The 23,593-nt window shown below is 36.4% G+C and overlaps 1 protein-coding gene across 1 annotated transcript in view; it reads left to right on the top strand.

Annotated features, from left to right (window-relative positions):
* The window catches only part of LOC139122299 (hyalin-like), a 40,744-nt gene that overhangs the window by 4,406 nt on the left and 12,745 nt on the right, over positions 1-23,593 (top strand). Inside the window, exon 6 of the mRNA XM_070687696.1 lies at positions 242-470. Within this exon, the coding sequence (XP_070543797.1) occupies positions 242-470 (229 nt within the window). The remainder of the gene's footprint in view (positions 1-241; positions 471-23,593) is intronic.

Raw genomic sequence — 23,593 nt, 5'->3', positions numbered from 1 at the left:
ACACATAGATACATAGATACATAAATACACACTACATACATACATACATACATACATACATACATACATATATACATACATACATACATACATACATACATACATACGTTAATTAATCCGTTGGAATTTAGGATGCAGCCACAAACATCTGTTTGTATATATGATGTAATAACAAAAAATGCCTGTTAAAAGTTATCAATTATTGATATCCATCATTGTTGTCTTTGTTGCATACATGCAGGTATCACGACCATTCCATGCTATTGTTATAACACTACAAAACTCAGAGCCTATGCACGGAAAATCTGTAGCGTTCGTTTTCGATCGCGTTGTCACGTATTCAAATGGGTACCATGGTTACCAGTTTACTGTTGATGTAGAGTTGGACGGAAACAATTCCAAGATCTTCATTCCCGAGCACTACATCATGAGGACTGGAAAATATTTTTTAGCGTTTTCAATTCCAGAGGGTAAGTTTAAAACTTTCGTTTCTGTACCTCCCGAAGTTACATTTAACATAATAAAATTTACTTTGAAATATAGTAATGTCAATATCGCACAGCGGGCCGCAGACTCGGCTCACTGATATACCAATTGCAATTCATCTATGCTGTTAGTTTGTCACCGCACACAGCGGCCTTCAGTATTTTTTACTTCGATGTGCTTGTGATAAATTTATTGTGTTTCCAGGACTTAAAATAAAATGATCCATATTTTCGTTTTGAATAAATACACTTCATAGTTCGATAGTAACTGTCATGACTTGTGTCGGGAGTCACCGTCCTGGCGCAAAGTGCTATGGGCAAGCTTAAAGGACTCAGCCTTTTTAGGATATTACAGATTATGGACAAAGCACTTATAACATTTAGATTGGCAGCAGTAAAGCATTTATATAATTCACGAATTCATATTCATTGTCTCATTTCATCAAAAATCAAACATCAAACAACGTGTTTTTGCAGAAAAGACAGTGGAGTTCTCAGTGATTGTCAAACAAACTACCTGTACGTATATGAACAAGAGCAAGGGCACGTGGGAAACAGACGGATGCAAGGTATATGTTTGGGTTCGAATCCGATTGAAAACTATCGAATTTGGGATAATTATTGTCAAAGAATTGTAAAATGTACCATAGTTAGAATAATGATAGTGTACGTCGCCACCAAAGTATGTCTAGGGAATAATTTATTATAATAAAATGAACTAAAATGATGCGTATTTGTATGTCAACCGTTTTCATAGCAAATAATTTAGGGTTTAAAGATACACATTTATCCAATTTTAATGGAAACATATTAAGCAAATTTAATTGCTGCTAGTTGGTCAAATAGCGAAAATATGGTTAAACAAACCAAAAGTGGTGTACGTTTAAGAGCGTAACTTTTAACTGTAAAAATGCTTTTTTTTTGCTTATTTTTTTCTTTGTTTGTATTAGTTGTCTCTGTTCACATCCGTATGATATGGCAAGTATTCGGGTGGCTTGCAGGCAGTTAATTGCCTAAAAAACTTTATTTCGTAATCTGCGGAGAAAATATGAAGCGCGTCGTCAAAAATGCACGTAGGAAAAGGCACTTATGAGTACTCATCTGTGGTACTAAAGAAGTGAATTGAAGGTGTGCATGTACCTTTGGTAGTACGGCTGACAATAAACGACTTTAACAGTCGAATGGAAATAAAGGAGGACTGACTTGTGCCTCGAGAAACTTATGTTTGAACACACTAAAGCCTATGATTGCAAGATGTCCGCATTTCTTCTCCTTTCACAATGTTAGCCTACTATACTTGCATAGAAAGAAAACTATCTCGATTTTACTAGTAATGGTCTCGATTTTAATGTCCCCATTTTGTTCCGTTTAGAGATATTTTGAACTTCAATCCGGCTAAAAGACAGATTGTAGTGACACAACAAGTCATTTAACAGTTAATGGGTTGATCAAACAGCAATGTGAACGAATTCAATTGTTTGTGTTGCGTATTTCTTATACTGAATGTTATGCATGAAAGCAAATATTTTCGTAGCTGGAAATTGCAGTATGCGATTGCAATTGAAAATGATAAGTAACACATGAGAGCGAAATATGAATATACATTTTATAAGGTATTTCTCTTCCAATTCAGGCATCATCGTTATCTACTCTGATGTCTACAGTGTGTCTGTGCAACCACTTGACCCTGTTCACTGTGACACCAGCCTCTTGAAGAATCGGAGGTGACTGTACTATCCCCTTGATGCGGAAGAATCGGAGGTGACTGTACTATCCCCTTGATGCGACGGGGGCATGCATGGTCCAAGAAATGTAATAGGTTTAATATCAATTTGTGATTACAATTTGACACACACACACACACACACACACACACACACACACACACACACACACCACACACACACACACACACTACATATATATATACATATATGTTGAGGGGTTATATGAGATTTTATCAGTGTCAGTCCAGATCTTGAAGGGAAACTTCGAAAATTTTCGACATTATCTGTAAGGTGGCCATTTTAATTCGTTGTTCTTTCTGCCGGTCTCTGAAAATGGTGTGCTTGATGAAATTAGGAAGATTGGCCCCAATATCCACTGGGAAAAACATGATTTACCCTAAGCTTGTAAAGTTAACCTTGCTGAACATATCATTTGCTGTCCACATGTAATCAATTGTTAACTAAGCCAAGGCGTTTTCTAAAGTCAATCCGGTATGTAAAAGGGCTCTGTCATGAATGTTGGAAATTACCGGTCTATCTCTATCTTAACATCCTTCAGTAAAATAGTTGAATCTGTTGTTAAGAATCAACTCTCACTTACCTGGAGAAGTATGATATTCTTATTAAGGTTCAAGTTGGTTTTTCCCCAAAACATAGTACAAAACTCGCCTTGGCTGATCTGTTCTGCGATATAATGGAAAAACTGACGATGACTTCATTACTTTTCGGATTTTTATTGACCTTAAAAATACTCTTGATACGATTAATTAAGGCATTATGTTACAATAATTAGACTATTATGGTATAAGGGAGTTGCCCTTACAGTGATATAAAAGCTACCTTTAAGAACGTTAGCAAACAGTCACAATAAACAATGTCATTTTGATATATAGATCCACTGAATGTGGGGTTCCACAAGGTTTTATTCTTGGCCCTATTTTAATCTTGTTATGTATTAAAAATATTGTACGTTCCACTGATACATTAGATTTTTGAATGTTTGCCGACGATACAAATATGTTCGAATTCATCAAATACACAAGTGTGATCAACCTTGACCAGATCAATGTTGAATTTCAGAAGGGATGTGACTGGTGCAGTGCAAACAAGCTCACTGTTAATGTTGAATAACGAATTTTAATTAAACACCCGAGGCTCGTAAATACTGAGGGCAGCTAGAGTGTCGATGGAAATATTGTAGTAGTGTATCGTCGACAAATTATTTGGGTGTAATTTTAGACCAGCATATGACTTGGAAGGCTCACACATTGATAAAAATAGGAAATTGATTGCCCGAAAAGTTGGAATCATTTCTGAAATTCGTCATATCGTCGCAAAACAATTTTGCTTTTCCTTTATAATTCCATTATTTTACCCCATCAGTCTGCACGATGACCGGGCTTTTCCGGTACCATTGCATGACGGGTAATATAGGCAAGAATGGCGTCTTTCAGTGGCGTCATTGAAAGTAAACAAAAGCAGCAATATCGCCAAAATAAAGACGTGGTTTTCTCATAAACTGAGATATATTTTCACTGTTTTTGAGATGGTAAGTGTCGGCTATAGGTCTGAAGAATATTGTCGACAAATATTTTGGCAATATACATATTTTAAATATAATTTCATCACTTTTCAATCGGATAGCTAAAATGACTTGATTTTGAACGAACTTAACTTTCAAAATTTGTAATTTTTGGTCTAAAGACACAATCGCCAAACTATGCGATTAAACGCACCCCATTGTCAATGTAAACGTAAAATAAAGTCACCTGGTTCACTAGGCACGCGATCGTCGGCAGAAATGGAGCGAATTCACGTGTGTGAATATACGGCAAAATATGAAAATTTTGTCAATTTTGTGGCATAATCCTGCTGTTGAGACGACGCTGCTTGAAAAAGGCTATAGTGTCACTTTTAGCATAGCTTCCACAATACAGTAAACGGGTGCTAAAGTCCCTCCCGCTCGGCTGGTGACCTCACTGCACGAAGAAATGGAGGGTACATTTTCTATGGGGTTGACAGGACCTCTCTTTGAAACTTTGTAATTTTTGGTCTAAAAATCATGTAGACAATCTAGTATGAAAAATAAGGCCTTTAGGTATACTAATTGTTTAAAAATGATTAATCGTTACTGTGGTTCATTAAAATGTGTTCTCAGCACTGTTAACTTTTTAGCGAAACAATGAAAAACCCTAAAATTTTCAAGCCGATTATGTTCCACCTAAGTACCGTCAGACTAATGCAAACATCTCCAATCGGCAATGGTTTACTCCTGGCAACATACAGCTTCATATTACTCATCGGGGGCTTGCCCCCTCGTCGGTAATTGCTCTGATTGACACGATTTCGAGTAACTTGCAGTGAAACCATTGATTGACACATGTCAAATCCAAGTTGTAACGGGCGCGAAGCGCGGTACTAGCCAATCCCTTACCACTTTCTTGAATGCAGCTTAGCTGATTATTATTGCCCTCAAAGTATGACTCATCAGCTATGCCTTAATAAGGTAAAATAGGCGTAGATAATCAAGAAAACCCAGGCTAACGACGTGGCGGGGAAAACGCATATGTTGTAAACAAATGCTCATGAATAGTATCACATGACATCTCAAAGCTGCGCCTATTGGTTGAGAGGCTAGACATAATGAGGGCATGCATAATGAGCTGTCGTGTATTACTCGCTTGTGCATGCTCATTCCACCGGCGAGCCACTCGAAATACACGAAACTTCTGAAACTTGCACAACACGGAATAACTCGTCAGCGTATGAGTACTTTTCTGTAGTAGAGGTTGCTAATTACAACTGCATTCAGAGGTAAACTTTTGGTAGCCCGTATTTGTTGAAAAAATCCTGACAACTAAAATTTCTGTCGATCTCACAACTTGTCTACGTCTGCGATCGCAGGCAGTGTTACAAGTGTTCGATCAAAGGGTCATACTGCTGCCCGTCACTGCCCGACAGGCAATTTACCTTCCAATGTGTGTAATTAGTCGATATCTCTGTACCACAGCCCATTACTCTCTGTAAAACCAAACAAAATAATAGTCCTAGCGGTCGATTTTCCAGCGAGTGTCAACGATCATCTGTGGTATGCCCATGCAACGATGATCGTATCCCGGTATCCACACACTGCCCGTCAGGAAATTATATTGATGACAGCTTTGAGACAGGATTCAGTCATTGTGAGTAAAAACAGACGCATATAGTTTGTAGCTTTCTATAAACGTGGCAGTACTCTTTGGGGGCTGGTACACATCAGCAGGGCTAAACAGCAGCTCTTTGGTGTTTAGACATCGAATCTTGACAATACGGCATGCAGTCGACGGGTAGTTGGACCGGTCGGAAGTTTTGTGATCGCTATAAGACCTTTCAATCTAGTTTCGTTCCAGCAAAGCCATTTTTGTACCTATCTTCATTTCTACTCTAGAAAGATAATTAGCTTTAAATTTGATCCGTAACTTTAAGAACCGTGTGAGTTTCTTGTTCTAATGTTTTGATGTTATAGCATCGACAGCGGTCAACTCTCGTCGAAGTGTCAACCATTTATGCGCAGGGTGGGAAATTTAACTGTCATAGAACACGTGCATACTGAGGTTCTCAACGTCTTCAAATCATCAAGAAAATAGTTATTTTAATTAAATAAATTACAAATAATGTCAAATTATTGTAAAATATCTTCATGTGATAACAAATATCAATTGTTATTTATACCTTAGTGATTGAACCCACCCATGAAAGAAAATGGTTTCTGACATGATGTCACACATGCCAATCACCCTACAATACCCAAATCAAATCAATGGTACCGGCCACACCTCAAAAGCCGGGTTATCGTGCAGACTGCATATTGTTACTTTATTGAGATCTGAGAATACATTCAGTCCTTTACTCCAACCTATCTTAATTTTACAGAAACAAGTTGGCTGCCTTATTTGCTGCCCGAACTCATGCCGCCCCTCTATTTCAGCAGCTGGAATTCTTAATATCTATAAGCAATGTGAATTTAATACTTGTACTTTTATCTTTGACCTTAAAAAAGCCATTTCTCACATTCGGTATAGTTACCTCGCTCCAGTTCCAAACAGTATTCAACACGTCTTAAAACTGGCGAAAACATCTATATCCCTAATGTTTATCTTACTTTGAGTTAACACAATTTGAAATGTGTTGCAACTAAGCTATGGAATAAACTTTGAAAATATATAACAAATTTAAGTGAAAGAAGTCATTTCAAATGTTAGTTTAAAGATAGACTACTTACTCGTCGATATTACTTTTCCCGTCAAAGTCGTGGTTTGTTTGTCACGTTATCTTATTTTCTGAACTGTGTCTCATTTCATTTGTTATTTTGTTATCTAGTTTTGATCTGGATTTGATTTGAAATAAAGTTTGCAATTATTGCTGCAGGTTTTTTCTGTCGATATCCAAATATGTACAGCTTTTATATTTTTTATAATTTATATAGCATAGATATTAACGACCACAACTAGGCTAGTTCAGAAGTATGTTGTGGTCCCCGCTAGGAATACTTGCTAAATTACAGAACTGCAATGTCGCTATTGTTCCGCTTTCTTTTATTGTTATCTACCCGTGTATTTTTAGTGGGTGTAATTTTATATTTGTAGCGAAATTATATCATAATATATATACATATATATATATATATATATATATATATATATATATATATATATATATATATATATATATATATATATATATATATATAATCATTAGACAGATATTGAACATCTGTTGATGTTAGCTTTCTCACACTTCTGTTCCATTTAATGCAAATATTTTTGATATTTAAAACTCCATATATATACATATACATACATACATATATACATAATATATACATATATACATAATATATATATATATATTATATATATATATATATATATATTATATATTAAATATTCAAATATAATATTCAAATATAATATTCAACCATCTGGTTTACTAATTATTTTGATGATTTAGAACAAAACATTAAAACATTAAAACATTAAAAATTTGGATTAACTATAATGCAAATGCTATTATTTATTCAACATTGTATCAAACAATAAGTGATTGTATCTTCTAGTTTTTAATTTTTATTTTTAGATTTTATCACTTCATTTGTTTCGTACATTTTCAGAATCATTTCAATTCATATTCTACATGGGATTTTTCAACAATGTATACTTTGTTTGTCACCCTACCCCTTTAATATTTATATTGATGATTTTATTGTCAAATTAGATAGCTCTGGGGTTGGATGTAATATAAGTGGTATAAGTGCAAATATCATGTGTCATGCACAAGACGTGACACTGATTAGCCCTTCTATCAAGGGTTTGCAATGCCTTCTTAATAACTGTGAAGGTTATGCCAATGATCATGATATTATATATAATTCATACAAAACCAAGTGTATGGTTTTCAGCGGAAGGATATGTACGGTGGTTAAAATCCCCACTGTATCACTTAACGGTGAATTGTTCAAATTTGTTAATAAACATGTCTACTTAGGAGATATTATTAGCAATGGCAAGACTGATGATGGCATTGAGAGGCAGGGACGTGCTTTTTGTGTTCGAGCCAATATTTTGGTGAGACAGTGAATTTTAAAGTTAAAGTTATTAATAGATTATGAAATTGATGTTCAATAATATCTATAGACAACACCTTGGAGTTCCTCCTTTTTAGTATTGCTTACGGTATGTATATGCATCAAGTGGCATCATGTCACTTACCATCATATTTATACGTTCAGATGCAGAATGGAACAATCAACAAATAAGCTTGTAAAGGCAACATGTGAGTCAGATAGGTTCATTAATAGTGAGTTGCTATAGTTTTGGAGGAGGCTACTGTATACATGTAATATATGAAACATTAACTTCTGTATGATGGCCCTAGACTACACGAAGTGAGAGGCCAGAGTCAGCAATTAATATTCTTTGTGAGATTGAAGTCTTTCCTTTTCTTTCTTATGGTCATTTTAGTATGAAATAAAAATAATAATAATTAGTGTAAGGAAGAAGTCACAAATATGAGCACATACATACACATAACATTCGGTTTTCTTTTATTATATAATTTTTACATTATATTTATATTTTTCAATTAGGCAAACCAAAGAAACTACAAACTTTATAAACGTATTTATATTCTTATCTTTTGACGAACAGAGATAGTAATTCAAAAATAATCGCTCTTGATGTAATCAGTAGTAAAATCTATTTCTATACAGCGTAGTATTAGTTTTCATCTGTAAGCTAGTAGTCTTCCCTTCGTACATTTTGAATCCATATTTCATGCTGTCTAAAATCATATAAACAGATAAAGTCGGTCTATGTTCACTCCGTTTATTGTGGTATCTCGTGTATAATATTATATACTATTGCCTGAATACATGGGTTTATGTGTGCCCGAGAGCAGGTGATAATTTGCCCAACGCCAGGAGGGCACATAAACCATGTATTCGGTAATAATATTTTTATACATGCCTCTTCACAGTTAATGCCATATGACATTTAGTTACATGCCGGGTATTTAGAAACAATTTAACCATTTTCGAGCAGCATCAAACAGATTTTTACGAAAGTCAAAATATCAGTGCGCGCATGGATATTTTACATCTAGCATTAAAGTGTATGTCCCACATAAATTTAAAGTTAATTTTGCTTAAAATGAGCCATTGCTATATGATTTTGCCATCCCTACTTTATCAAATAAATACATCATACAAAGGAAACGACGCGGTTAAATATTATAAAAATGCGATATTTTGTGCGATTTTGAAGTTGGCTGCCATTCGGGTCGTTTCGGAATTCGCAGGAATTGCCACCGGAAAGGACGTAACTAATTGAACGTACGAGTGAGCGTGTTCGCCACGGCCATAGCGAATGCATTGCTGTGACGTCAACATGGTGAGAAGTTAACCTTTTGGTGGCTGAAGTAACCGCAGCCATAGCCGGTTTAACATGCATTTTAGAATGCCGTATTTGCCAAAATTACAAGAAAGGGTCGGAAAAGAGGCATTCAGACAAGCGTTTTCTGCGGTGCACATTTTCGAGTGTCTCGCATGCCCTGCCTTGTGACTTCGCGAATACATACGGTTCGAAAGCCAGAAGAACGGTAAGATAGAATTTAATTCCTGGAGCTACTACATCGATTATGTGATCGCAATGCCGTACCAGTACGACCACTGTCACCAGAAAGCGTTCGCATGTATCATCATCAACTGTGGACATGGTGGACGAGAGCGAGAACAGCAGTATGACTGCGACAGGTTGCCCAAAACATGTCGAGGGGATGCGGGACCCGTATGGCTTTGTTTACATCCACAAGTGCTGAACGCTAATTCAGCTGCTTTACGAAAGTGATTGTAAATAAAAAAATACAAGTACTACAACTCATGTATGTCTGACTCTATAATTAGTAACATCGGGAGATATCTAACTTATTCTAAAAAGTTTACGTAGTGATTGACTGACTCTCTGCGAGACTGAACGATAGGCAGCACGGCTCTGCCAGTAACAGTGACATGTGCAAAGTTTTCATACTGTTGACGAAGCAGTCGCGTTGTCGTCATCTGTTAATCCCTTCTGTCCGACTAAGTCTCCCCTAAAATATTTTAGCTTCTTTGAGAATTTCGCAGTCATGAAACAATAAACACTGTGCTTTATATCGTTGACACTTAATCAAGAAAAAAACCTGGGGAAGCGTAGCTGATTACTCCGTCCATGGTGGTAGTACTACCTCCATGCTCCGTCACAGAAATGGCCAGCTGAGCCACTCGGCCTCGGTTGCCAGTGTGCTTGATATTTACATCATATCAACTTTAATTTATCTGTTCCCGAGAATTTGGCTGGACTTGGTTTTTAAAGTGCCAAACTTCATGTGAGGTTTTATAACGCCAAACTGAAGATTTTGTGGCGAGAATACTACTTTGTTTTTTATGCTAACATAACCTTCAGCCACTTCCACTTCCAGCTATGGATCGGAACGATGCGTGTTAAACGGTGGACAATTTTCAACTTGACCTCTACTACATTTATCTTCAAACGTCGTGGTGTAATTCAAATTTTTGTATACAGATTTTGACGAGGCAATTTATGTTAAGAAGTAATAATGAGTTGGGATGGCAACTCCAGACTTATTCATATTTTGGTAGCTTTCGGTTGTGTGTACGGTAGTGCACTGGTGATGGTGTGTTTGACTGTGGTCACGGTGGGCTTGTCATAGACGATCAAGAACGACAGGAGTTCCGTTCTTGTTCTCGCTTAGGTTAAAGGTACACGGTCACCGTAAAGTTACATTTTCCATATATGGTAAAGGGGGCGGGGCTTAGCGTACGACCCTGTAACACCTGAGCTGTCGGTCCTCCATATTTGATACGTCAAAGATCATGCAGACGCACGCTGCTAAATATGCCATGGCTGGTCATGTGGGGGCGCCCTTTTTAAAAAGCGGCCACCCGCGTAAAATCTGTGATTGGCTATTAAAAAAACAGGTGACCGAATACCTTTAAGGTCCCGACTTTTAAAATTTGCAGGCCTGTAAATTCTGAACAGCTTTGTCATATCTTCTGTGACGATGACATTCTCAGTTGCACCGCTTTCACTCATGAAATTATCACTATCTCCATAGTCAATGCACTATGGCACCATCGCGCGTCCTATTGTGACGTCACAGCTACTTACGCCAAAACGGGGAAAGCTCGGCAATTTTCGGAAAATGTCGCCATGATTGACGTCAAAACATGCAACATTTCCCATGTTTTCGTGAAAATAACACAATGCAGCCGTCTAAAAACCGCTCAAGTAAGCTTCAGTTTGTGTGTAAATGTTTGTTTTATTAATACCAATTCATTGACAACCAGAACTAGAGTATACGCCTCAAGTCAAACGAAAATAGCCTCAAACTGTGGTGGGACTCACACTTTAAGCGTCTACTTGACGTCGAAAACGTCGAAGGGCTTCACTGGACCGGGTAACCATTGAAAACAGCAGTACATCGTTCACAGGCCCGCTAACTCCCCGGATATTCCAATTCAAATCAATGCATTGATTTGTACTCATATTGAGGCATGTAATAAATTTCTCAACTGAATTATATCTTGTCTTATTCTTTAAGCTTCTAGTTTTGTCTTTGTTGAATCAATTTTTTTAAGTTATGAACCGTTTCTACACTAGTCATCACATATTATGCTACTTGTTTCTAAATACCCATTCAGGTAAGTTTATGCAATAAATTTTAAATTTCCAATAAACTATTAACTTTGAATCCTGTGCAGACATCAAAAGCTGGTGTTGCTCAAAAAATTTTACTGCAAATCAAACCATGAAAGTTTTAGCGCAATTTACAACGTTCATCCTTACAGTTGTCAGTGCCCGTATATATATATATATATAATATATCCTTTCGAGTAGTTCAACCCTCTGCTGATCTTGAAATCTCATAATGAATTATGCGATTCATCAAAAGTCTCAGCTTGATGCACATTGTTATGACAACCAACTAGCAAACGTAATGTCACACAAGAGCTCAGCCCAATAAGCTCGCACAGCTTTGTAATTTCAATAAAGTGACAGTTCACTGTTCGTAGCCGATGGGTTTTGGATAAAGATATTTGTGAGACACAGGGGCTTTATCATAGGGGTTGATAGCCTCGTAGCCAGCCTGCGGCAAGCTCGCTGAGCTGATCTAAGACCGACTACTCAGCGTTGCAGCATACTTTTGTGTCACGGCGGTGACCAGGCTGTGACCCTTGACACACAGAGACGGCTACTAGCGTGCACGTACAAGTTAATTTAGTAGTTTTATGACTTTATTGCTTGCAAATCTTGTTCAAATAAAAAAAAACTATCGAAGCTTGGCCATGACGATGAAGCAGGATTGCAATGGCAGCGACCATGCCGTCAAAAATTTAAAGCTTATCGTCCTGCAATGACGCATGCGTATCAGTTAGTCGCTTGCGCCAGCTATTTAATCTCAAGTCCAATCTTTCGTCATATTTCAGTTCATAGTTACACGAATTATGCACAGTTACTTGGAACAGCAAAATCCGGATTAACACTTAGGAGATACGTTTGTAGACACTAGTGTTCTCTATTGTGTCCTATCTCAAATATTGTCGTTTGTAAATCATGCATTATTTATACACGTGTTGATTGGACAAGATTGGCCAAAAGTGGCCAATCCACCACGTCAAAATGAGTATGGGAAAATGTCTGAACGATGATCACTTTTGTGAATGAATTTTCGAAACAGCTTGTTACGACGCCGTATGTCAGTCACATTAGCAAAGTGGAACAAAATAACCCGTTGACCATACTACTAATAAAAAATAACCTCGTTGCATTTTCACATGAGTTCAAGAGAATTGTTGACAATGACAAATTGAACTTAGAAGAGTTACAAGAAGATGCAATTTATCCAAAGAATTTCTCCGGTACCTTCAACCAACTCGAGCTCGTGTAAGTATTACTAAACCAAAGCAATCATTATATAAATATGTTGCTAGACGTTTTGATTAAGCCAGCACGGGGGTTGCTGAAATTTAGTGTGTTGGTACGTTTGGGAGGCAACAATGCCAGACGCTAATTGAACATAGTTTCCATTATACATCCATTTTCAGGTTCTAGATCAGCACACAGAGAATAACTGGTTCAATTAGTCAAAGTAAGAAAATAGTGTAATTATATCTGCAAACTAATCAAGAGCAAAAGTGCAACTGCAACATTGGTAAATAAAAGGTGGATATTTCTTTCAATACTGGAGTAAGCTTATATTGTGTACCCTGCGATGCTTCGTTTATGAATCTCATGTGATCTTTCATTCATGAAAAATTAAAACACAAAAAATACCACTCTCTTAATTACCCTTAGGCCTCACAAGTGCTCCGACATTCTCATACATTGCACGGGTAATATCACACATTTCTACAAATGCCCCATTTAATAAAATATAACTAAATCTCTGACGTTGAACTGTGACGAACGCCCAAGAATTTAAGACAATTTAAGACATAAACCACGTCTAAAACCACTTACGTAAGGCTTTCAAAATAATGTTTATGCTCAATAGGTTCAACGCTTGTTTACTACAAAAGTTAGGTTGAAAGTCTTAATTCCCAAATAGTTTCAAGGAGACTGTACTGGGCTTTCTTATAAAAAGTATTATAATCGTCTTCGTGCACTCTACTGGGAACTGTCTTGCATAAGCTTAATAGTTGAAAAGAGCATCAAAGGGAAAGAATCACAAACATTCAGAGAAAATGAAACTTTCAATTATTTTGATTTTGGTAAAACATTTCTCTGAAACAACTTGACCGACTACTTTGAAACTTTATATGAAGAATTCTTTGGGTGAATTCAATCAGTTTTAGTCAGTTGGTAAAGCAAAAATTTTGTCTAGACAGTTGAGCAATGGTTAAATATCAGTGCTCACGTAAAGTGAGCCACCGACGATGTACACCGTCAGCAGTTACAGCCAGCACTGATGCATGCAAACGATCACTTATACTCATTCCCTTCCAATAAGATAATCCACTGCATACTCAGAAGTGTGCTGGTGATATTCAGAAACATCTTTATTGTTTATAAGTATGCCCTTAAGGTAGAACGCACCTCGATGACAGACATTAGGACTCTCAAACTTTTACAATTCTCTTCTGATATACCACATGTGGGGGTTCAGTTTAAAGCTCTTGGTGAAAGAAAACTTTTCCATGGCTTAGTTTTTCGAAATTCGAAAATTTTATTTTTCTCCATAGAGTTAACACAGGGATGGCGGCCATTTTGAATTTCAAATATCGAGAAATCACAAGTTATTTGTCTCTCTAGTACCAAAGTTTGCATGGTGACCCCTGATTTTTATTCTTGCTTTGGTAAGAGAATGGTAGAATGTTTCACGAAAGAAAGTTTGAGCAAAAGTTTAAGTCTTTCACTTTCGAGGTGAATGTTACCTTAATTTACAAACAAGCCCGCACCTTTTATCAAATTGATCTTACATACCATAGCGGAGCTATAGCAGCCAGTAGGTTGTTGTTCCATTTCACTCTCCGTCATCGGACTATTTAGAATGTTTCAATCTATCTCTGTCTCAGGTTTAGTTCTGTCGACAGATTAAATTTATTAAGTTCACCAGACAAATGAAAATCATGTATTTGCAGTTTAATAAGTGAGAATATAATATTAAAACATTCATTCATTCATCTTACGGGATAGAAATGCATATTGAATTTACGATTGATGAATGAAGTGGGATAGACGAGAATATTTTAACGTTAGTTTTAAAGCTATATCAAAATTTAGACGTTTCCTCATCGAAATGATTTCCTTTTTGGAGATGAACTTTTTCCAATTTAGATTTACGTTGCCTTTATTCTTGCAACAAATACGGAAAATAGTTTGCAATAAAGCGATTCAATACAGCACATTTCATGTTTAATTCTGTGATCCATGTACACTCACTATAATGGTACGAAAGATAATGTCATTTTTTTAAGTTTTTAATGCTTTTTTTATGAAATGCTAAAAAAAATTACTCACACTTCAGTGGGTGCGAAAAGAAATTCATCATGACACATGTTTCCCACAGTGACATTTTGATTACTATTGCTTAACATTCGAAATTGAAAAATGAATGGCAAGATCTGTTTCTCGGCTTAAAATCATCGGAAACGAAGATGATTTTCAAGATGTAGAAACTACAGTATCATCTACGACACTCACTCCGCTGTTCGCCTTATATTTGAACTCTTCACTATGCGAATCACCACGTGTACTTCTATTAAGACATGAAAATTAAATGTTCAACCCCATTTGATAATCGTACGTTATTAAACAAATGATATCTTCACAAGGAATACAGTACCATCATTAATAATTCAAACTAAACACATTGCTGATCAGCGAAACATGCGAACATCCACAATGCAGTTATGCCTAACCTGAATGGCTCAAATTATTTGTTGAACATCCTGAATACAACATCTAGCAATGTAGCTAAAGCATCAGTAAATTCATTCTCAAATACCTCAATACCATTTCTAGAAGGCAAACTTTCACAAGCGTTTGAGTAAACTGACAATACACATCAAAGCAAATAATACTTCCATCAAATAAGCGGCTAAATAAGGTCAATGTTCATCTGGTATCGCGGAACATTTAAGGTCAATGTTTATCGGATATAGATGAAAGACCATGACACGCAAGATATAACAATATTGCTCTTCTGTTTTGAAATGCTTAATCAATGACAAGTTCAGCTTCTAAAACATCAACATTAATATTTCAAGTTCAGCTTTAAACTATATAAATTATATAAGACGCTAAACCTCTTCATGGAAATTAAGATATAAGTAAGCTAAGTACATTCCACTTTGAAACTTATTATTGTCAATAATATCTCATGTTGACGTGTATATCATACAATTATACAATGCTTTCTTTTCCTTATTGCTATTTTATGATTAATGAATAATAAAGGTTCATGTCGATACGAAATGTTTTGTTCACGAATTGGTCGTCAACCCTTCACTCATTGCGTATAGTGCCATGGCAACGGCCTTGAGCAGGTGGTATTATAATACTGTATATCAGTAGTTGAAGAAGTTTAGTCCACTAATCGACTACATTGAAGAAGAGAAAGACGTTTCGCTGCTGTTATTTGTAATTTCACTTTTTCGTAGTTCCAAACTGGATTAATTTCTGCAGACGAACTTGAGCTCTGAAAATGGACCGGCATAGAGTAGTTTGTGCCTGGGTCATTACTAAATTGTTCATGGCTACCATGAGCTTGATAACGCATGGTGAAGGTGCCTCAAAAGGTAAGTATTGTTTTTTTGACACCATGATATAATATATGCATTTGTTCCGTTCTTTATAATGTGATAGATAATTTGATGATAGTTGTCATAAAAATCGCTTTTTTCATGAAATGTACATATCGAAAAGCAGACATTCAACCACAGGGTGACATTTTCGAAACAGTTTTTGAAAGATGTGATGAAAGCTCTGAAACTTTGCATTATATCATGTATATATTTTTCAGGATAAAATCGCAGAGCAATGAGGCAGATGTCCTTTATTTTTAACTCCGTAAACTTGCAGTGACTGGGTTGGGCCGCTAATATACTTTTATCTGTATAATCATGAACGCCCATGACATAATCCCATGCAGGTTCTAAAACGAAAAATACAACAGGTTTCTTTTGGTAAGTGTAGTTCAATATTAGCCCAGAGCAGCACGGGAACATGATTAAGATTACAAAAAACCTCACTTTAGTTTAACAATTTCTGTACGTTTTCTTCGTTTTTGTTCACCAAGTACGGATTATATGGATAAGATGTACTTGCAGTGTCATCATGTTTCGAGTAAAGAAAATGCGTCGAAACGCGAATGGCCGAAATTTATTGTTGATATAAATGATATCCATAATGACCAAATAACTGTAGAGCTCTCCTTCTTTTCAAGTCATTTCAGTTCTGTTTAATTTTCGTGAGAATCTATCTAGGTTGTCCTGCTGTCTATAACATATGTTAAATTGTCAGCCGTCAAATCTCTAATTCCCACCTGCTTGTAGATATAACAATACATCTTTCGACTACATAACTCATAGTACATACCAAAATTATCTTATGAGCATATTTAAATGTTATCTTGACGCTAAGTGTGAGCAGAACTAATGTTTGTGAGCTGAATTGGATAAACAAGTCCTGACATGAAATAAATATTTGAATAATTTAAAAGATAACAAATTTGTCCCGTAAGTTGATTATTACTTATCATATTGCTTTCAGATCCGAGTACACTTGAGTTGAAGAGCATATATACTAACATAAGCGTTTCAAAATCTTTTAATGAAATGTCTGAATTGACCGTTTGCGTTTGGATCAAAAGTAAAAAAAATGAAGGCCACGCTTCACTGGTGTCGTATTCGTTTGATGATGGCAATAATGAGGTGCTTGTCTATTATGATGCCACCGCATTCGAACTATACATTAGCGGCCAACCTGTAAGAGGTGATAAACTTTCGCTACATGATGGCTTATGGCACCACATTTGTACCACCTGGTCATCAAATGATGGCGGCTGGGAATTTTACAATAACGGTGTCAAACACAGCAGTGGCATTGGTCTAAATGCTGGCAACATCGTTAGAGGTGGAGGCTTCATGGTTTTAGGACAAGATCAGGATACCCAAGGAGGAGGATTTCAAGATTATGAAGCTTTCATTGGCAGTTTTACAGAATTCAACATGTGGTCAAGGGTACTGAGCAATGCTGAGATAGGACGAATAACTGTGGATTGCTCTGCTGAAGGCGATGTATTTAATTGGAATATTGATGACCTTCGGATACATGGCAATGTTTCACTGACATACGAAGACATTTGCAGTAAGTAAATTAGTTTTCGTTATTACGGAAAGCACAAAGCAAAGTGACCTTGGGAGCTATTGTTTTAGTTGATATTTATCGGTATCGTAAGGGTCATATGACTAAGCAGAAAACTAATCAGTAAATGATTGATAAACGTCGTAAACTTAGGAACTACTACAGTTTTCAGAGAAACGCGAGGGAACGTTTTGACCTAAGATATCTAAACACATTATTTCTTTGTTATACAATGAAAATTTACTCTGAGTATTTTATTTGAACAGAAGCCTCGAGTATAAAAGCCCTACTATTACAAACGTAAACGGTCAAGCTATTGATCGAGCGTGTTATGTTCGGTCCCAGAATCCAGTAATTTTCATGTTAAAGGCGTTCAACGTCATTGCATAGTGAATATAATGTATGTGAATATATAGCGCCTACACGTGTCAATTGTCGAAGAGAAACTGAACAAGCATTGATGGTAGTGTTTTATGGTAAGTGCCGTCAGGATGGAGCAAAATTGGCAATGGTGTACAGTATCATAATACAACACATCACTTTGGATCATCAGACCGTTTTGCAATTTAAATATTTGTTGTCTTTGCATTAATAAACGAAAAAGTAAAGATTCTAAGCCATATCTCTTTTCTACGATTACTATGTGCTATCGCGGATATCTTTAATTTTATGTGTTTTTATTTTTTTTCTGTGGAAGTTGGTTTCTCGAGCTCTTTTATTTCGAAATAATGGGATTAATTAAACAGTCTTATCCCAGTCATACGCAGCAAAAGGCTTTTGACATCGATGAAACGATGTTGTTCAACAATACAAGTAAAGTGAACCGTGCAATTGCCAGTCTTCATCGTAGCATGACTTGTGCCCTTGGAATTAGTGTAGTATATTATATAGTCTTTTCATTTACATTGTAAACTAATAAATGAATCATTAAACATTCTCATCTTAGTGCGCATTGCTATGCCAACTAGTCAACAAACCAACTGACAAAGTATCATATAATATCCAAAACGCACATATAAAAATACAATGGCTTCAACATGCAATTAGGCCTATAAAAACTTACTGTAAGTGGCGCTACTGGTCTGTGACTCTACCGAAAGAATGACAGGGTGGCGATGACTGCATACATCATTATTGATATTTGCGTGTGTGTGTTTGCGTGTTCTTTTCGAGTTCAAGCACTCAAGCAATTTCTTTACGTTCTCATAACAATTGTCCTTACATGCCAAAGAATTGTGCCACGTCGAATCATTTTCTGAAGATAAAAGATTTTATTACCCATTAGAAGCAGAATATAAATGTTATATTGTGTGAAGAAATAGAAAGAGCATCGACGAATCTGATTAATTATTAGCCGCGAGACATCTGTACCTCTGTCACGCTAACTGTCTTTTGACATATTGACCCCTATCGAAATTTATACAGGGGCACATGTTATACATGTTATACAGGGGTAAATTTAAAGAAATGATGTTTCATTGAACAGTAATTGAATATTGATAAACGTATTTCAGCGCGAGTGCTTTATCGAAATGGATTTGTATGGTACACAAGCTATATACAGACATTTATGGGTACATCTCTACTTGGCCAGTATGACTGTGCTTCAATATTTAATTTACTCTACTTGGGCAGTCCCTGTATGGATTATCTAGACATTGTCCCTCTTACTGCAAGGTTGAAATGTTTTTATTGGTAAAGAAATAGGAAGTGCATCGACGAATTGGATAATTTTTTAGCCGCGAGATACTTGTATACCTCTGTCACGCTAACTGTCTTTTAACATATTGACCCCTATCGAAATTTTATCTCAGAACTCAATAAACATGGTTTAATTTTTGAAACTCCTATTGATATCGCAACAAATATGCCAAGTGATCTACTCAATTGCCAGTGTTCATGCTAGCATGGCTTGTGCCCTTCGAATTACTAAAGTATTTTGTGATATATAATATAATATAATATAATATAATATAATATAATATAATATAATATAATATAATATAATATAAAATAATATAATATATAGTCTATATATAGTCTTTTTGTTGATATTGTGAACCCACAAATGAATCATTTAACAGTCTCATATTGGTGCGCATTGCTATGCCAACAAACTAACTGACAAACTATCACATAATATCGAAAAGGCACGCACGTATGAAAATACGATGGCTTTCCAAAATGCAATTAGGTATAAAAAGTTACTTTGAATGGCGTTCCTGGTCTATGACCTCCAACGAACGACGACAGGGCGGTGGTGGCTATAAACGTCATTATTGAAGTTTGCATGGTTTGTGTGGGTTTGTGTGTTTTTCTCGAGCTCAAACAGTCAAGCGATGTCTTCGAGTTCTATTTTCTTTTGTCCATAAATATTCACTTTAAACGCTCTATAGATTCGAATTTTTGTTTACATTTAGGTGAAGCGATTCTACATACACGACAGCAGAAAGTAAAGTACTTTCTAAGATAATCTTGAAAAATACGTGACTATCACACGTTTCCAGAGACTCCAGAGCAAAGGTACTTTCTGGAAGAACTGATTATTTGACTGTCACATGATATTGCCGGTATCATCGCGCTACATTGCGTACTCTGCCACCACCACTGCCATATGAAGAACACTCTAAGGCCAAGTCATGCAAATCTTTGAGGGTCGCCAGGTGGCCACATTATCAGATATCTGAAAAATATTGCTTGCTGCACATTATAACAAATGACATGAAAGGTTGGATTTAGGGAACGTTCGACAACCCTAGAAATGTACAAGTTAACCATGTATAAAGAGAAGCAGGATCAAAAATTAAGATCACATAAGAGACAATAACATTCCGAAGTTCGGTTGGTATTAACCGGCAGAAGAACCAGCTGCAGAAAGCATTCTTCCCCATCATATTCCAACAACCTACTGGAGCTGGTTCATGTAGTGGTCATATGATCGACAACATGGTATAGTTAGAGTGGCCACCATTACATTTGTGTTGTACTATGATAGCAGCGACAGAACAAGATGCAAAATTTAGGTAACGGGTATCCATAAATAAATCTCTGGATGAAATTTTTCTAAATTTCATTGTATCTGAAATCACACCGTTCGCGGCAATGGCGATATACAAATATCTGAAAAGTGGATAACAGACTGAGTGTGAATGGTTTTGCAGTTGAACCAGAAGCCTTTAGCCAGTGTAGGCAAACATGAGCTGACAATGAATCAAGTGAACGCATTCAACATTTCGAAGTGTGCATTTCTTACAATGACATTATCATGCAGAAACCGTGCGTCCTATTGAAATCCTAAGTAAAGAAGAAAATGCAAAATAACGTGTAAACAATATATAAAAACCCAGGTACTTAACGATATATAAGAGGGTTAAGGAGTAAATTACCACGAAGAAGGAGATAAGTTTCAAGCTAGTGTTCAACAGTAATAGGTGTATACGAGAACTCGAGCTTTTATAACCGTGTTACTTAAATGGCATTACCTTTGAGGTGTTGATAACTTTAAGAAGAAGAAGAATGAGGGAAATTCTGACACTGTTATGTATCTCAAGAGTCTACTACTATCCCAGAAGTAAATCTGTGGAACTGAGCTATTTGGAAGGCCTGGGGTGTCAATACAGAGAGAAATGTGAGGTTCTTGATGGAGTACCTAACAATCTAGTGTACAACAAAGGTGATCTGCATCACAATTCGAACCAATAGTTTCTCCATATCCAAAGGTGGCTCACCTTATCGACATCTAAGTGGGAACGGGTGCAGCCTATATCGTTACGACCCCTTCAATGTCAAGGTTATTTGTTAGTGGACGACACTGTGCGACATTTTCCGGTAAAGAAAATAAATATACAAAATGTTGTATCTCCTCTGTGACCACTCTTTAAGCACAAACAAACGCTGATATACAGATATAGACACAGATAAAGACAAATACAGAGAGAGAGAGAGAGAGAGAGAGAGAGAGAGAGAGAGAGAGAGAGAGAGAGAGAGAGAGGGGGCTCGGACTAGAGGAAGGGGCTTATTTATATATATATCTAATATATATATCTATCTATCTATCTATCTATATATATATATATATATATATATATATATATATATATATATATATATATATATATATATATATATATATATATATATATATATATATATATATATATATATATATATAGGCAGGTCACCTGCCAACTATAATAAAAAATGTTTGCCAGTTCATAGTATCACCATTCTGTCATGTTCCAGTGTTCGCGGTGATTTTTTTCTCCTCGCGTACGGCATACGCATTAGTCTGCTAAAATTGCGTAATGGCTGGATTTGAGTGCGTAATTTCACTTCCGCACTCGATTGATGAAAAAACTGACTGTAAAATATAATGTTCCGTTGAATAAACCTACACTACATATTCGGATTGTACGATGTAACATTATTTTAATGAAAACAGTTTAACGAACAACTTGAACAATGTTGATTCTCAGAACGTAACAGCGAAGGGTATACATGCGACTGTCAAAACACATCGGGCAACCCAAAAGTTAGAGTTATGGAAGCTTATCCAGACACTTCTGCAGTGTTCAAAATTTATCGGGATTCCGTCGAGCTCTACCGATGAATCATTTTTTCACGGACTCGTAGAGCAAAGTTTAAAGAAAACAGATTTGTCTGCTTCGACGCCATGCTGCATGTGTGCTTGATCAAAATTTGGAACAGCGAGACGCGATGATCGTGCACGGTTGGCATTTATATAATTTGTCGCAATTTCTGTCAATCACTCACTTTGTGTCATAAGTTTCAGAAACTATCGCTCGCCTGAAAATTTGCAACGTAATTCATAGGCACAGCTGACATGATAACGTGCCTAACGTGATAACCTGTGAACTTCGATGCTGATTTTTCAGACAACGCCCAGAGAATCCGAAACTTTCCACACAAAATGAGTGATTGACAGAATGTGTTGCAACAAATTTCGTCTGGTTGTCGCCTAAGCTCAGTCGTGGGGAGTACTTTTGGTGTTATCCTTTGCGTATAGAAAACGCATAACAATGAAAAAAAATGCGTAAGGGAGTAAATTTCAATGCGTAAATACGCACGATTTTTGCGTAAACGCGAACTCTGTGTTCATTATCAATATCCGCGATCAGGACCTGTCAGGTGGTATTTTGGCATTAAATGATGATATATGGCAACATCTACATCTCTTACGCAATAAGCAAACGCACCCTACGATATACAGTGATATAGGCATCTTTTATAAATACAAAGGCCACTAAAGTACAGCGTTAAATTCAAGTGGCTACACCGACCAATTAGATATGTCAAGACCAACCAACAGTGAGGAGAATCAATAATAGGAAAAGTAACATTATATGGTTCGGCCCCCTTCAGTAAAAAACGCGGAAACTAACATCGGCAAGAAATTTCTTCAGATTGTTGATAATATGTCCCAAAGGGTCCAAACTTCACAAGATCTTCAATAGTGAGTTACAGCCTCATGGAGAATCTGGTCAGCATAATCAAATCACATAATAGGAGGGTACTCACCTACAGCTAGGGACAGATCGACCAGCTGTGTGTAATTTCCGGCACAATTTACATGCCAGAGATATAGGTGACTGTCAAGCCAAAGGTGTCGTTCCAGCTGTCGTTCACAAGGTCAAAGTAACAACGGAAGTCAACGAGGAGAAGGTCTACATCGGCTTCACTGATAACACCTTCAAGACACGCTCCGCTAACCAAATGCAATCGTTCCGTTACAAAAAGTATGAGAATAAAACAGAACTGTCAAAGTTTATTTGCTCTCTTAAAAAGGACCAGGTATTTGACGTTTCATGGTCGATTTTATCAAAGCATCAAGTTATCTAACATAACCAAGCCATGTAATCTTTGTAATTCAGAAAAACTACGGATTATCAACAAAACAAATATTATTTATCAATTTCAACACCACCTAAAGCTATAGCACAATGGTACATCCAAACGTTAT

Source organism: Ptychodera flava, chromosome 22 (assembly GCF_041260155.1).
Source record: "Ptychodera flava strain L36383 chromosome 22, AS_Pfla_20210202, whole genome shotgun sequence".
In the NCBI taxonomy this organism is placed as follows: Eukaryota; Metazoa; Hemichordata; class Enteropneusta; family Ptychoderidae; genus Ptychodera; species Ptychodera flava.
The sequence above is the reverse complement of the archived record's forward strand: the minus strand, read 5'-3'. Positions and strand labels throughout refer to the sequence as shown.